The sequence below is a fragment of the Schistocerca cancellata genome, chromosome 5 (genome assembly GCF_023864275.1).
Source record: "Schistocerca cancellata isolate TAMUIC-IGC-003103 chromosome 5, iqSchCanc2.1, whole genome shotgun sequence".
NCBI lineage: Eukaryota > Metazoa > Arthropoda > Insecta > Orthoptera > Acrididae > Schistocerca > Schistocerca cancellata.
Window position 1 is genome coordinate 432,812,013 of NC_064630.1, and position 18,068 is coordinate 432,830,080.

The 18,068-nt window shown below is 38.1% G+C and overlaps 1 protein-coding gene across 1 annotated transcript in view; it reads left to right on the forward strand.

Annotated features, from left to right (window-relative positions):
* LOC126189042 (FAD-dependent oxidoreductase domain-containing protein 1-like) overlaps positions 1-18,068 on the forward strand; it is a 213,149-nt gene that overhangs the window by 68,041 nt on the left and 127,040 nt on the right. Inside the window, exons 4-5 of the mRNA XM_049930894.1 lie at positions 11,499-11,661; positions 11,733-11,878. Of these exons, the coding sequence (XP_049786851.1) occupies positions 11,499-11,661; positions 11,733-11,878 (309 nt within the window). The remainder of the gene's footprint in view (positions 1-11,498; positions 11,662-11,732; positions 11,879-18,068) is intronic.

The window sequence follows — 18,068 nt, forward strand, 5'->3', positions numbered from 1 at the left end:
CTGGTACAATTTGATGGGAAAATTTCTAAACTACTTGGGGTAGATGTGGTGCACATTGATCCATAAGAAGAAGGATCCTATTTTTTCTTTTCTTTTTCATTCTGATGTCCAGTTTTTTAACCACTGTTCCATTAAAATCATAGTCATCCAAGAATTTTTATTGGATTCATATTCCATAGGTTTCACCTCTACATCTTTGAAACATCTCGCACTCTTAGATGTTCCTATCACAAGTGAGAGAAGTTAGTTGTATCCATGTGCATTCATTATGAGAAAAATTGTCACACGGATTCTATTTTTCTTCCCTCCATAACATGAGACACCCTTTTCAGCTAATGTTTTACTAGGAAGCAGGCTGTAGAATAGACGAGTCTCATCACAGTTGTAGATGTTTTGAGGATACCTTAAGATACCTTGCAGAGCCTCATCAATCCAGTGTTGCAGAGTGACATCATCCACAGCTTTTGATTCGCTGGAAACTGTTCTCCTCTGTGATTCCATGACAATATTTAAATCCTTGTAACCATCTTGATGAAGCCTTGAAATCAGCAGTGATGTTCATACTTCAAGCTAAGTCATCACCTTTGCTTTCAGCATGTCACCACTGATCAGTAGAACTGCAGCCTGTTTTTGCTGGAACCATGTAAAAAGTGCCTTTTTCCAAATCTATGCATTTCCCTTCTTGCTGAAAGAGCAGTTTGTTAATTTTTTGCATCCAGTTTTGAAACTCATTCAAAATACTGTTTCATTTGCTGATCACTATACATAGTGTGGTATAGGCAATTCCTAAGTCTGAAGCAGTTTCAGATTTTGTTTTGTGTAGATTAGCATCCACCTCTTGTATGAATTTTACTTCCTGGTCTAGAGTGTAACTTTTCCTTTTTCTGTTCTTCATGGTTGATAGAGAGAGACTGAATGATAGTACCACTGTTTGACAATAAATGTCACCTGTTAGCTTTTAACTTCTTGATTGTTATCACAAAAGAAACTCTCGTATTGAAAGCAACTGAGCCAAGATTCTATTTATTTCCATGCCACCCACTCTTGTTAACCATGTCTTTTTTCCCTGTCTCCATTCGCAGTACTTGCATACATCAACAAAGTTAAGGAAAATATCACAGGGCTTCTTTTCATACAACATTGCTCATTACAATTACACAAAACTCAATTTTTCACCAGAATTTGTTACATATAACAATGAATTACATAAGAATATGTTATGTATATGTAAGGTTTAACTAATATATCTAAAAACAAAGATGATGTGACTTACCAAACGAAAGCGCTGGCACGTCGATAGACACACAAACAAACACAAACATACACACAAAATTCTAGCTTTCGCAACCAACGGTTGCCTCGTCAGGAAAGAGGGAAGGAGAGGGAAAGACGAAAGGATTTGGGTTTTAAGGGAGAGGGTAAGGAGTCATTCCAATCCCGGGAGTGGAAAGACTTACCTTAGGGGGAAAAAAGGACGGGTATACACTCACACACACACACACACACACACACACACACACAAATCCATCCACACATATACAGACACAAGCAGACATATACAGAGGCAAAGAGTTTCAACAAGAAACAAGAGTTTCAACAAGAAAATCTTTGCCTCTGTATATGTCTGCTTGTGTCTGTATATGTGTGGATGGATATGTGTGTGTGTGTGAGTGTATACCTGTCCTTTTTTCCCCCAAATCCTTTCGTCTTTCCCTCTCCTTCCCTCTTTCCTGACAAGGCAACCGTTGGTTGCAAAAGCTAGAATTTTGTGTGTATGTTTGTGTTTGTTTGTGTGTCTATCGACGTGCCAGCGCTTTCGTTTGGTAGGTCACATCATCTTTGTTTTTAGATATATTTTTTCCCACGTGGAATATTTCCCTCTATTATATTCATAAGGTTTAACTAACACATTTTTAAGTTATATTTTGCTGGTATCAAAAAAACTTTAATTACAAATAAGAATTACACAGAACAGAGTTATGTACAAACAAGGTTCAACTGTATATACAACTAGCGAACACAGCATTGCTGTACAGTCGCTAAATATGTATCAGAATTGGATATACAGCATAATCTCCTTCTCTCCCTCTGTCCATCTCCTCTTCCCTCATTTCTTTGTCAATCTCCACCTCTTCCTCCTCCTCCTCTCTATCTCTCTGTCCATTGCCTCTCTCTGTCCATCACCTCTGATGCTCCCTCTCTGTCCATATCCTTCTCCCCCTACTTCTCTCCACCTCTTCCTCCCACTCTCTCTTTCCAGCTTCTCTTTCCCCCTCTCTATGTCCATTCCCCTTCCCCAATCTCTGTGCATTTCCTGTTCTCCCCACTCTCTAAGCTTGAGCTTTGTTTGTTGTTATTACCAACGAAACTTTGACTTGGAATTGAAATTGTTTAAAATGAGTGGGTGAATCATGTTTGGGGTATGAGAGACCCCTTTTTCCACTGCATATGTGAGGATAGTAGTTTCAATGATAGTATTCTGCATAGTTTTAATTGGTGAATGGGTAAGCTTACAAAGTTTCAGGTGATTCAGATTTTTTATTGGTTTTCCAATGCCGATAAGCCATAAATACAACTTTTTTGTTTTCTATTGAAACCAACTGCGTGGAAGAAAACAAAACAGCACATAGTCATGTATACAATTTTTGTTTAAAATAATATATTAGAAGAAAGAATATGTATAAGGGAGACAATATATCTAATGTTTAAATGTCCTGCCATTGTAGTTAAAACTGGCAGTGGGAAAGAAAATGAGACCACACATTTTCACAGCAGGACATACTACACAGTTGGATTTATCAGGAAACATGTATATTGTTGTTTAAAAAATATATAGCTTTCTTCATCTGAATATTTATTAGAAATCATTTAAAAGTTTCAAGTTCATCGGTCACAAGCTTTGCCCCTTTACAACATTTTATTTTTTTCAACAACAGTGTATAGGTCTCTTGTTGAAGCTGACTTTCAGAGAGAAAATGTTTATATATTAAAAATATGTAGCCTGTGTCTGCCTGAATGTTTATGAGAGTATTTTATGAAAATCTGAAGTTAATTGGTCAAAACTTTTCAAGGTCTTTTGCTAACAACCTTTCCCCTTTACACTGAGGTGACAAAAGTAATCTAATACCTCCTATTATTGTGTTGGACCTCCTTTTGCTCAGCATAGGGCTGCAGCTCAATGTGCCATGGACTCAACAAGTCACTAGAAGTCCCCTGCAGAAATAATGAGCCATGCTGCCTCTGTAGCCATTCATAATTGCAATAGCGTTGCTTGTGCAAGATTTTGTGCACGATCTCGATTATGGGTCTTGATTAAGACCCATAAGTGTTAGATGAGGTTCATGGTAGGCAATCTCAGTGGCCAAATCATTTGCTCGAATTGTCCAGAATGTTCTTCAAATCAATTATAAACAATTATGGCCAGGTGACATGGTGCATCGTCATCCATAAAAACTCGATCATTGTTTGGGAACATGAAGCCCCATGAATGGCTGAAAATGGTCTCCATGTAACTAGTATTACCATTTCCAGTCAATGGTCAGTTCACTTGGACCAGAGGACCCAGCTCTCAACATTATGGAGCCACCACCAGCTTGCACAGTGCCTTGTTGACAACTTGGGTTGGTTCAAATGGCTCTGAGCACTATGGGACTTAACTTATGAGGTCATCAGTCCCCTAGAACTTAGAACTACTTAAACCTAACTAACCTAAGGACATCACACACATCCATGCCCGAGGCAGGATTCGAACCTGCGACCGTAGCGGTCACACGGTTCCAGGCTGAAGCGCCTAGAACCGCACGGCCACACTGGCCGGCGCTGACAACTTGGGTCCATGGCTTCATGGGATCTGTGGCACTCTTGAACCCTACCATAAGCTCTTACCAATTGGAATCAGGCCACAGTTTTCCCATCATCTAGGGTCCAACTGGTATGGTCATAAACACAGGAGAGACACTGCAGGTGATATCATGCAGTTAGCAAAGGCACTCACATTAGTTGTCTGCTGCCTTAGACCTTTAACACCAAATATCGCTGCAGTGTTCTAACAGATATGTTTGTCATACATCCTACCTTGATTTCACAATTATTTTGCACAGTGTTGCTTCTCTGCTAGCACTGAAACCTTCATACAAACACCACTACTCTTGGTTATTAAGTGGAGGCCATCAGCCACTGCATTGTGCCTGGTGAGAGGTAATGCCTGAGCTTTGGTATTCTCGGTTCACTCTTGGCACTGTGGCTCTCAGAATATTGAATTCCCCAATGATTTCCAAAATGGAATGTCTCATTTGGCTAGCTCTAATTACCATTCTGTGTTCAAAGTGTGTTAATTCCCATCATGCGACCATCATCATATTGGAAAGCTTTTCAAATGACTCACCTGATTACAATTGACAGCTCCACCAATGCTCTGCCCTTTTATACCTTGTGTATGCAATACTACTGCCATCTGTATATGTGCACGTAGAAAGAATCAAATGCTTTTGTCAAGTCTTGAGAAATAGCACTGTTGCTTTGTTATTCTCAAAAGAATAACATGTTTTTTGTGGTGATGGTTCCAACTGCTTTTGAGAACTGAGAGATGAGGTCTGAAACCATACTGTGAGGAGATCAGAAGATGATTTTGCTCAAAGCGCTCCTTAATTTGTATGTACTTACAGTATACTATAACTTTGATATGATTGGTCTGAGTGAGATGGAACGATAGTTATCAGGGGATGCTTTATCACCTTTCTTATGGATAGGTATTGCAATAGAAGGTTTTAGACAGTTTGAGAAGATTCCTTCATGTAGCATTCAGTTGATGATTTTAGTTAGTAGCAGAAGAATTTCTTTCTTGTAATTTTTATTACATAATTTGAAATTCCATACAAATCTTCTGCTTTTGAGTTGCTGAGTTTGGAAATTGCTTCACTAACTTGCCTGTAGGATACACGAGACGATCAGTAGTTGTCATATGGCCTACTATCTAGAGCTGGGAGCTTAACTTCAGCTTTATTTGGATCTTGAGTGAGATTTTTATTTGAGCTAGTACTGGTAAAGTGTGTGTTTATGGTGTTTAGTTGAATTGGAATGTTGTTGTACTTGTTTTCAGAGGCTATCTCTGTTTTAATAACTTTACATGCTGCTTTACATTTATATGTTGAATTGTTGCATGGAATGCCCAAGAAGGACTTGAGGTTGCAGTAAACTGCCCTTTTTGGACATAAAAACTAAACATGACTGGCTTTTCCAAAGTCAGCAGTGCAATACTTATCAGTGGCTGATACACAGGTAACTGACTGTATTGAGGTGCACACAAGGTTTTTTTTAGATAAGACAGCTCTCCATCCACTCCAGAGATAATGCTTTGAGGTCAGTGTAAGATCCAAAGAAATACCACCTCCCCCTTGCCACCACAGGTGAGAGTATTAAAATCCTAGTAATTAACTGCTGCAACACAGTGCCAGAATTTGAAGCACTCCTAAGAAGCTGAAAAACATTGAAGCTCATATAATGCTAGGTATGGAAAGCTGGTTAAATCCTAAAGTTGACAGTAGTGAGTATTTTGGGGAAGAATTAAGCTTATATCAAAAGGATAGGCTAATGGAAAATGGAAGTGGTGTACTTGGCAAAACAAATAAGAAACTCAAATCCTCTGAGAGAGAAATTGGACCTGTACATGAGATTTTTTGGGCAAGACCCAGCATAAGGGTGTGGGGCATACAGTTGCCACTGGATCCTTCTATGGACTATCAGTCTCAGCTCCTAATGTAACTTAGAACTTTAGGGAGAATGGTGAGTTCTCTTGTACAGAAGTTTCCCAATCATCACTTTAGGCAAATGCCGCGATGGTTCCTTTGACAAGGCATGGCTGACTTCCTTCCCCACCCTTCCCTAATCCGATGAGACCAATAACCTCGCTGTTTGGTCTCTTCCCACAAAAATCAACCCAACCCATACCATAATCATTGGTGGAGATTTCAATTGTTTGGTCTCTTCCCCCAAATCAGCCCAACCCATACTATAATCATTGGTGGAGATTTCAATCATCCAACAAACAACTGGGATGATTACAGTTTTGTTAGTGGATGGCTTGACAAGACATTCTGTGAAATAATATTAAAGTCTTCTCTGAGAACTATCTTGAGCAAGTAGTTCAGACTTCAGCAACTTGCTGACCAGGGTCCAAAAGTGCCGAGATGGATGCTGAACACTTTCAACATCTGCTATTGTCAGGTTAGTACTGTATTTCCTTTCCTCTGCTGTGCTCCTTTGTACCCTGGAACGCTGTACTCCAGGTCATTTTTATTTGCCACACCCTGTACAAAGGACAGGTGAACAAGTAGAAAGATTCATATGTTCAGTAAAATAGATAAAACAGCAGTAGTGCCGTATCTCAGTGAGGAACTTGAAACTCTTAGCACGAGACAGGAGCATATAGAGGAACTATGGCTAAAGTTTAAAGATTAGTTCACTATGCACTAGATAGACAGGTATTCAGTAGAACAGTCCATGATACGAGGACTCCTCCATGATACACAGTCACTGTAAAGAAACTTCTAAAGAAACAGAGACTACTGCATAATAGTGTAAAACAAAGCATAGGGCTATAGGTAGAGAAATACTGAATAAAATGCATTTGGCTGTCAAGAGAGCAAAGCTTGAAGCTTCCAATGACTGGCGCAGCAGAATATTGTCAAATGACCTTTCACAAAATCCAAATAAATTCTGGCTGTATGTAAAGGCTTTTTAACACCTCTAAAGTTAATGTCCAGTCACTCATGAATGAGAGAGGAACCATAATTGAGGGTAGCAAAGCAAAAACTGAAATGCTTAACTCAATTTTCAAATGATCCTTTATAAAGGAAAACCCAGGAGAATTGCCCTAATTTAATCCTTTTAACACTGAAAAGATGAGTGAAATAACTGTTAGTGTCAGGAGTGTTGAGCATCAGCTGAAATCATGAAAACTGGAAAAGGCTCCAGGGCCTAACGGAATCCCTATCAGAATCTATAATGAATTTGCAGCTGAATTAGCCCCTCTTTTAACTACAGTCTATTTTAGATCCCTCAAACAAAAATATCATACCCAGTAGTTGGAATAAAGCACAGGTCACACCCGTTTACAAGAAGGGTAGTAGAAGTGATCGACAAAACCACCGTCCAATATCATTGACAGCCAGTTGTTGTGGAATCTTAGAACTTATCCTGAGCTCAATCACAGTAAGATATCTCAAACAAAATTACCACCTCTTTATCTACCAGCATGGATTTCGAAAACACCAGTCTCATGAAACCCAGCTCACACTTTTCTTACATGACATACTGAAAGTTCTGGAATCAAGGTAGTCGAATAGATGCAATACCTCTCAATTTCCAATAAGCAATTGACTCATTAACAAATTTAATCTTATTGTCAAAAGTTCAATTTTATGGGATATCAAGCAAAAATTGTGACTTAACTGAAGATTTTTTGATAGGGAGGATGTAGCAAATATTCTTGGGTAGGAATGTATGGTAACATTACACCATCAAATGAGACAATAGTTAGGAAGCACACCTGCTTCCAATATAATCAAAGAATTCTGACTGATAAATAATGAAGTGGGAGACAATCACTCTGTGAAGAATTGTGAATTCCAAGAAAAGTGCTTAAAGACCAGTGTACACAATTGAGATGATTGTGGAAAAAGTAAATATTAGTCATGGACCAGTTTTCAACATCTTGCATGAAATTTTGAAGATGGCAGAAGTCGCTGCTTGATTGGTTCAATGACTGCTGAACTAAGACAGCAGATCAAATGTTGCATCTGTGTCAGGCAAATCCAAATTACTTATTTAGCCACCTGTGGATGATAACTTGGTGTATCGCTGTGTCCCTGAGACAAGAGAAAAGCAAGAGGTGGAAATGAGTGGCTTCACCACTGCTACAAATAGGCTAAGTCCCAGTCTTCATTTGGTTTGCAAGAAAAAAACCATCACAGGAGCATACCACCAAAATCTCTGGATAAGGTTATGGGAGGCTGCCAAGATGAAAAATTGGGGATGTGGGAAGGGAATCATTATGCTCCAATGACCTAACTCATTCTGTGCAAGGCACAGTCACAAATTCTGCTTCTTTGGGCTTTCAAATTTTACCCCCTCCTCCATGTTCTCCTTAAATTACACCCAATGACTTCTTCCTCTCACTTCAGATGGGAACAATTGTATGTTAAGCATTTTGAGAATGATGGAAAGGTAATTTTTGAGTTGGAACATTTCCTGAATAATCAAAATGCAGACTTCTACAACAAAAGTATCCATCAAATCATCCATTGTAGGGAAAAGTGTGATGTGCTGCATTGAAAGGTGAATGTATAGATTACTGACATCAATTGTACTTCATGGTTGCAGCTTGACTTTTTCTTTTCTTTCCGAGGTGTTGGTTAAAATTTTTTTACGCCTTGTAATGTTTGTTTTCCAGTTTTCCAGAGCTTTATAAAGTTAAAAGTGCAGTGTTGAATTTGCTGGCAGAATTCACTAGGGGTGGCAAAAATAGCAGTAACAAGATGGGAACAATGATGTAGATAAACACTTTACTGACAAGCACAATACAAGAAGCATGTCTATTCACAGACACAGTTTGTAACACACTGCAGTCTTTGGTCAATTCAGATAATGCAGTCCTTGCTCACTACCAGTGGTCATAGGTATCAATATCTTCATATATGTATCAAAGCCTTATTGTGCCTGGTGTGGAATTCTTTGTTCTATAATGTTCCGCTTGGATCATTACATTTAACTTTCTATTGCCTGGAGTTCATTTGATGGAAGGATATAACAGTTTCCAACTTCACAAAATTTATTGACAACTGAACTGCATACTCATCACGTAAACTGACTGACATACTTCACAGCTCTCTTTGACTGACTGACAAAACAACTCAACAACTGACTCCCAGCATTGCTGCTTTGCTTTATATAGAATTGTAACAATAAATTTCAAAATATCCCATTATTAAATTTGTGCAATTTTGATGTTACAATTAAAATTTACAAAATGTAAAGAAACTGATGTTACAGCTGAATAAGGTACAAAATACAATATTAATTGAAATAATTATTATAGTATCATCACTGGTTTTAAATATGAAAATCAATCTGAACTTTAATTACAATAATGTCTCTTGTATTATTTTAGTTATGTAATTAATTACAATTTGGGTTTGGTTACTAACATTCAATGACAGTACAAATCTCGTGCTTCATCTGATTACATTTGTAAAATTTACCAATAAGGCCTCAAATTCTGAAAATTGAAAAGTCGTGTGATGTTAACAATTGGATAGGTAATTAGAAATGTAATTACAAAGGATATTAATTACAGAGTAGGACATACAAATAGATAACAAATGAAAATACATTGCTTGGTAATAACTTTTATTCCATTTCTCAAGATAATGATGTTCTCTGTGTCAACCCACCAATCAACTGCACTTAAGGGAACTAGGGGTGCCAGCCACTTATGCCAACATTTCTACAGCCTCTTAATATTTGCCGCCAGAGATATAACACTTCAATTTCTTGATTAAACGTCTAACTCGGCAACTGTACATAATTTTGTTAATGACAACAATCCCCTCACAATCACGATAATGTACGCCCTTCCAGAACATTCTATATGATTTCTCAGTGGATATCAAGTATTTTAGCAAATTGGACAGAATGATATATATACAGACACACATACAAGCCCCTAGGAAGCACTGACTCGTCCAACAGCCACCCGAATGCATACAAAAACGGCGGTATCAGTCTCTTCATTAGAATCTTGGGGAAGGCTGTATCGTTATAGTTCTTTCTTAACACTGCTATACATATTAGCCTTTAGTATATTCTTAGAATGTCTATGTGTTTTCTCCCCATGTATCTGATAGCAGTTTGTGTTCCACACTCCAACTATTAAAATTTCTTCTCTTTTTCTCTCCACATTTATGGAATTAACTTATTGTGATCATAAGCAAAGCTAGTACATCTTTCATTTTCATTCAATCACATTGTTTACTGTGACCTTTATTTCTATTTAGAGCTATAGAGGGTCTTGGTGGAGATTAGACAAACGTGTGTTGGATTTGATCCTCTGGAACATTATAAGCAGTTTCAATATCAGTTAAGAAAGGTAGGTGGGAAAAGAAAGATAATAGGAAGGTTTGAGTTTAATGTCATTTTGAATTTGAAATCACTTGAGACAGGCAAAATTTGGATTGGAAAAGAATGATGCCGAATATCAGCTATATCCTTCTTCATTGAACCATCCTGGCATAATGTGAAATGGTTTAGAGAAGCCATGAAAACTTGAAATCAGAGTAGCTTTGCTACAAGTGGTTTCTGCCCCTCCCACATACGAGTCTTTTTCTCTAACCACTGCACCAGTTTGCATGTTAAGATGTGCTTGGGTAAATAAGTGTAGGAAAAAGGATGAAAGCACTGCCAATAGACACTTTTTATAAAAGTGAAGACGCTATCCTAGGTTTCAGAACTATTCGTTCTTTCCTTGCAGAAGAGAGAGAGAGAAAGGTTGATGAAGGTTGAAAATGAAAGTCCAGTCACTCAGAACCCAGGATGAAGAGGACCCACCTGTAATGACTAAGTGGGTAGATAAAGATGAAGGGGAAGGTGTTAGAGACATACTTTGACATCTTCCCCTTCATTCTCATCTACCCACATCCCACTACAGGTGGGTCCCTCTTCTACTGGGGACATTCCCTGCCATTTCTACCATTCTAAACTACCTCCTGTTCTCCTGGGGAAAGAACCAATAGCTCTGAAATCTAGGGTAGTGTGTTTACTTTTATAAGTGTCTGTTGGCAGTACTAAACATCTTGCCTCCTGAAGGTAAGCCAATGTCCAAAAATGCTGTCTTATAATTTATTAGGTTTCTTGGTTGAATTTTCCTTTGATACAAAAAAGGATGAAAGGAAGCTCATTTTGAGTATAGGTAAGGAGGCACATGGGATATGGATAAAGGCAGCTGAGTCTACAGACAGAGCATTTTGTTCTGCTAAATGGAGCATTTATATAAAATTATGCCCCTGAGCAATCAGTTATCAAGAAAAAGTAAAGAAATGTGCTTGCTTCTGAAAACGCATACTAACCAAGAAAGGAGTAGCAGAGAACAGCACAGCAAAAATATTAATAATTTCTATGTTACTGAGTACCTTCTAGTCCAAAAACTAGGTCTGTGACTACATTAATTACTGTCATTGTGATGGCTCACAGTGGTAACTACCCAGATGGTGTCTAACAGCCAATAATACTATATAATCATTCCATTTTATTTAATAATGATAACTACATAATTATGAATTTTATTACAGAGTAGTCTCTGAGTATATTTATAAGGGTTACATGTATGTTGACAATATTCTTTCTTAATGTTATGAAATAGTTTACTAGAAAGTTTACAAGTAGTGTCTTATTTTTTCTTTAAACTGCTTTAACAATCTTCAAATGTGTGTATGGTTTCATCTCAGGTTTGACCCATGGTCTTTGCTAATGGCATTCAAGAAAAAAGCAATTTCTGAAGGAGTGGAATATGTAACAGGAGAGGTTATTGGATTTGAATTTAGAAAAATGCCTGACATGCTAATAGAAGGTGTTGAGCCAGGAACCTATGAAACAGTTGACACTGTTATGGTACGTACATTTTTTTAATTCCTTAAATGTCTTTTTATATGTTGTTGCTACAATTTTGGTTTTAATTACAGGTAAAAACAGAAGATGGTGAAGTTAGACCCATTAAGTTTGAGAGTGCAGTGATAGCTGCTGGCGCAAATTCAAGAAAAGTAGCTGAAATGGCTAGAATAGGTAAAGGCCCTGGGTACCTTAAGACTCCTTTGCCTGTTGAACCACGGTATGTATTTTACTATGAACACATTTGTTATTAGTATACCACTTCTTCGTAAATGTATAAGAAAGACAACATGGATTTACTGATTTTTATTTCTGTAGTTACTGTAGTAAGTGTTACCTTCCATATGCACTGTCCTTCTTAGGGAAATAATAATTCTATTCTTGAAGTTTAACTTTTTGATGCTCTTTAGTATCTGTATTTTCAAGGAATTGGTAGACTGTATTGTGTCTTACACCTCTACATTGAGCTTTCCACACATTTTCTAAATCAGTTTCATTCCCTGCTCAAATGATTGAATTGAACCTATGGCACATTTCTTTAAAGAATTTACTTGTTCTAATTGTCAGGTCTCTGTAAATTCCATACACAGGAAATCCTTTTTTCTGTCTTAGTTTAACTTTTCTAATATTATGACTTCACAGCAACCCTATGATCTCTGTAATAATACCCAGTTTTAATTTTTATCTCGTCTGTTGTATTTACCAAAATGTGCTTGGTGTCAGACATAAATAGGTGGCAGGAAAAGAACTCCTACCACCAAAAGTAATTGCTCTTATGGGGTGGTTTGCTTGCATGCAATAACTATACAGCCTTGTCTCAGGGCCAAATAGGGTCAGGCAACAACTAAACAAAACTATGGCAACATAGATTAGCAAAAAATTTCAATAACTTATTGAAATAAATATTACATTACTTAACTTTAGTATGATGATGTTGCATGGTAATAGCTTACTGTTCACTTGCACTGATCTGGCTTTAACTGTGGTACAGGCCTGAATCCAATGAATGATAACTACGATCACTTATAAAATTCCCAGTTTGACTCTTCTTATCAGTGACTATAAATACCATCCAGATGAGGTACTGTTGGTACTGATGTTCATACAGGATGAATACCGACTGAGAGGCCCCATGTGTCCACTTATATCCACATTTGGTGGACAGACATCCAAACATTCGAGTAACATATGGAGTAAGCATAAAATAGTCCTTGCTGCATGGTGCCCTCTTTGGACATTAGCCTTAACTTAGTGCTGCCTGAGTTGCAGACAACCTCATGTTCAGCAGTTTATATTTGTCTCTTGTATCTCTGGAGGACACAGCATCACTAGTAGTCCATATTAATGATCTAATTCAGTAGACACTGCAGTGTAAACAATTCACATACAGTCTTGTATTCCAGACCTAAAATATGCTAATTCATATCATGGCCATTAAAATGTTAAGCTAATTCTCTGATATTCTGATCCAGTGAGTGCTTTATTCTAGAAAGTTCCACTTTATAACTGTATGTTTCATTGATCTGTAATTAAATAATTTCTTCTATGAGTCTAGTGATCAATTTTCTTTTTATGGTCTATTGTCTATTCTGCTTGTTTGTTATTTTGCACCAGTTTCCAGTCAGATATTGACCAAGGGCCTGATTTCATTCCTATAACACAAAGCTAAATATTATAACTGTAAAAATGATTAAGCACAAACTATTGAACACAGAATTCCCTGGCTCTGGATAGATATCAAACTACAATGGAGAAAGTTTTTTCATAAGCTGACAGACAAATGCTCTTCACTTTGCTGTGCACATTGAATAAGTTGCAATGTAAAAATTGGCAAACAAGACCAGTTGTGTATGTATCTAGTTTTACTCCTTATTTTTTGGGATAATCGTGTGTGTTACCAGAACACTCTGTGAAGTGTGTAATTAAACATGACATTTAAGTTCATTCCATTTCATCTTGGTCCACTTATTCTGACTGCTAAATTATTTCTCATGTGTTTGCAGTTTCATCTCATTCCTTTTTCATCACTGAAAAATGGCCGGTCGCGGTGGCCGTGCGGTTCTAGGCGCTCCAGTCTGGAGCCGCGCTGCTGCTACGGTCGCAGGTTCAAATCCTGCCTCGGGCATGGATGTGTGTGATGTCCTTAGGTTAGTTAGGTTTAAGTAGTTCTAAGTTTAGGGGACTGATGACTTCAGCTGTTAAGTCCCATAGTGCTTAGAACCATTTGAACCATTTTTGAACTGAAAAATGCTATTTAACCAAACATATTGATTCCATAAAAATTTGTTATTTAGTTCTTTGGTTATTATGATGACATACTAGCACTCACATTGAACACAAAGTATTTAGTAATGAAAAAAAAGCACAATGAGTGGATACATCTGCTTAACTATTGAATGTACATCCATCTTTGCTCACAAGAATGTCATACGTAAAATTGTAAGGTCATGGTACTACTTAACATGAGTGACAATTTCAGCAGAGCTCTTTGCAATGTTTCCCTTTAAATATATGTGTGTTTGCATTCAAATTTGTCATTATCGTGGAGTTCTGAAGTGCCACACATGTAATTAAACTTACTACAAGGACTGTACTTGAGCAGCTTGATGCACTTCATTATTGCTGCAGTTGTCCTGGTGCTGGAATTTAATGAACTAAACAGCTTTTAACTTTCTACAAAGGAATACAGAATACTTTTTCATTTGACAGCTGCTTATAATGTATCCCCTTGTACATTAATTTACTGTATTACAACATCAGTAACAAGGAACACCAGTTGTACATTCACTTTCAGATCATACATTAGACTAATGACATTTTAAACAGTTCTCTAAAGGTCTTCAGTTCAGCCATGAACTCATACAACATTGTGTGGCATGTTCCTTACTGGATGGTGCACCTCGCTACTCCAGACTGGGAGCCAACTCATGGAGGTCCCATGCAGGTATCACATCTCATACATACTATGATCATTGTCCCATCTTGAAGACATGTGGCATCCATCCATAGAAGAATTACACACAGAATAATTAACCCCCCCCCCCCCAAAAAAAAAAAGCTTTTTATTCTTAACTTTTAAACTGATAAATGCTTTCAACTATTGCAACCATCATTTGTCAACTATATAGACACAGGGCTACAGATAACTCTGCCTTAGTGAAATGTTACCCACATCTTTCATCCTTTTATTCTTCACCTCCTTATTAGTCTCCATTTTTTCTCAATCTACCTGCTTTTTATTTTCTTAATTAAATTATTTATTTATTATTTTGACATCTTTCTTGAGTGCTCTCCCTTTCTTTTACTAGTTTATTTTTATTTACTTCACCTTTAATGTGAGTAGCACTCTTTTCATGTAATAATGTTATAGTTTGCATTCAAGACTGAATGTTTACTTGTTTTTGTAAAGTTCGTCATTACCTCTTAAAAAAAATTGTTTAAGGCTTTTTTGGCTTATTCCTCATCAACAAGGACCATTTCCTTTAGGATCTGCGTAAGAAACATTTTTGTAAATATTTATCATGCCCATTATTCATTGGCATTGTTCATCCATTTAATACAGCACCATTTTTGTTTGGTTACTTTGTAAACTCTAGATGTAGGCAACTATTAGTCAGTTGTAGTAGCTTTATTCCTTTAGGTCCCTACATCCAAGCAACTATGGTTGCCTTTGAGCACCTAGTAACATTTTTAGTTCTGTATACAACAAACTTGCCATCTCCTGAACTTGGCAGTTTAGGTGCACCACACCTTTCATTCTTTTAGTCTTCACGTTCTTATAGGTCTCCATTTTTCTCAATCTATATGCTTTTTGTTTACTTAATTAAATTATTTATTTATTTATTATTTCAACATCTTTATTGAGTGCTCTTCTTCTTTTACTAGTTTAATATTATTTACTTCACCCTTAAAGTGAGTAGCACTCTTTTCTTATAATAATGTTATATTTTGCATTCAAGATTCAATGTTCACTTGTTTCTCTCAAGTCTGTCAAGCAGTTGGAATTTGGACATTACAGTGGAAAATAGTGACTCAGCCACAGTTATTGTGGAAGCCATAACCATTCGGCAGGTGCCATGGTACTGGCATACCAGTTGGAGCGACCGGGCTGTTTATGCATTATGAGCTGAGCAAGACCAAGCACCCCAATTACATCAACACAGCAGAAAGACAGGGGTATCGATGGACATGCCAAATGGCTTCTACACCATTGAGTTACAGATCTGTTGTTCAATACATGGCTGGGAGCAGTTCGTTGGCATAACAAATAAGCTTTCAACCAGTATAAACACATGTCAATTTTAGCAGAGACATTTGCAGTCTGGTAGTATCTACTGAATGAGGACTACACTGGGCAGTGGAGCTATGTGGGTCAGCAAGCACTCACTGTGAGTCTGTGCCTCCACCACCACTGCACTATCTTCTAGCACCAAGTCCTCCTCCCAGGACTTTGCACTTTCCTACTGGTGGACCACCTCTAGATTCACTTCTGCAGCAGCCAGACTCCTACCTTGAAGGGAGCAGACTGATACCAGGGTGGCACAGCCTATCCCCTAATATACAGATGCAGGAGTTAGACCATCTGAAATGTCACGGTGTTGGGTTGATGCAGAGAATATCATTTACACCTGATAAGGTGTTCCCAAAGTAATTTGCTATGGTATACAGCACCGTGTGCCAAGTCAGTGGCGGTAGTGTGTTTTACTTGTCACTGTTAATGGCTTATGGCTAGGTAAAGCACTGAGTCAAGATGTCTCATGATGAGAGTATAAATTAATGTTTTATAATTGTGAGTATCTGAGCTATTATTGATTGATAATGTGTAATACTTAGTTGTGTACTGGGGATAAAGTTTCCTCAGTGACAGTCTGGGACATGGGGCTTTGCCCACTGGAAGGAGCTGCAATGTTCACTTAATGAGATAGCACAGTTAAGACTGGATAGGATGGTATTACTATACCAAATTATGGGAAAGGGTGATCAGTTAGCATTAATCAAATAACATAGTTCTTGGTTACATCCAGCCACTGCCATTTTAGTCTCTCCCTTTTCTGGAAATTCAGCTAAGGATGTGTTTTCTTGAGTTGGAGAATGGCCAGATGTTACTGCAAATAACAAAATTATGGTTGATAGGAGAAACAAAACCATTGTGAGATTGTTGTGACTCACCGATCTTTCAAAGTGCCGCTGCGCAGTTATGCACGTCCTCTACATGCGGCGCTGTGTGCCAGCCTAGCAGCAGCAGCACCACCTAAGCACCCAGCCAGCCGGTGGCCACTAGACTTGGACTCAGTTATGATTTGACTGTTAAAGTGTACACACGTCTTACTCTGTTTACTTGATGCATCTTCCTTGAAATATATTTATTCAACTTGAAGTTATAACAATTGGCAATGAGGTAGTGATCTTTCTTTTCCATCGTTGACCCACATGTTTCCATGGCTACTTTAGAGCAACTATTGCAAGGTCTCATAGAACAGCAAATGCTTCTCACAAATGCGATTCGTGATTTCATCACGCCATCAAATGCGGGGCGTCTCTCATCGTTGTCTCTACCTACTTTTCCTCCTTACGATGAGACGGCGGAAGACTGGTCTGATTACGAAAAACGTCTTTGACAGCACTTCTTGGCATTTCATGTCACGGATGAACAAACATGTAAGTCTCTGTTCCTTTCATGCATTTCACCTCAAATGTATCAGTTGTTGTCGCAATTGGCCCCTTTGAAAGATCCTGTGCCTTTGTCCTTTGCTGAAATGTGCTCACTTCTGTCCATCTATTTTCAAAAGCAAACACATGTGATAGCCTCTCGTGTTGCCTTTTATCATTGTCAAAATCAACTGAATCAATCCTATCATGCTTGGGCTGCTGTAACATCACATCCTCAGTAGAAAATGTCAATTTGTTACTGAAGTTCACAAAGAATCCTATGCCGATTCCATGGTACAGGATGCTATTATGTGATCGGCGCCCGGCAAAGAAGTTAAGCAATGTGCCCTTCAGTTGGCAAATCCAACTCTAGATGAAGTCCTATCCATCGCTCAGTCTTTTGAAATTTCTCGCACTGCTGGAGCGCAAATAAAGGCATGGGGTGACGTAGGGGAAATACAACCTCTGTGCGATGTTGACGAAGCGTGTGGCGTGTCCCTGCTGGCCGATGTGGCTGCAGTATGCTCCCAATTGCAGCCTCGGCCTAACCGTAAACAAACCTCTAAGAAACTGCAGCAAAACCCACGGCAACTTCCTTCATGTCCGCAGTGTTATATGAAACATTCACGAGAAGATTGTCCTCATTGGGCCATGTGTCACAAATGCAAAAAAATAGGGTCATGTATCCTCCATTTGCAAATCCGACCGCATACATTATGTTCATGAACATGATGCTGATTCTGATTCTGTGTTGTCTATCA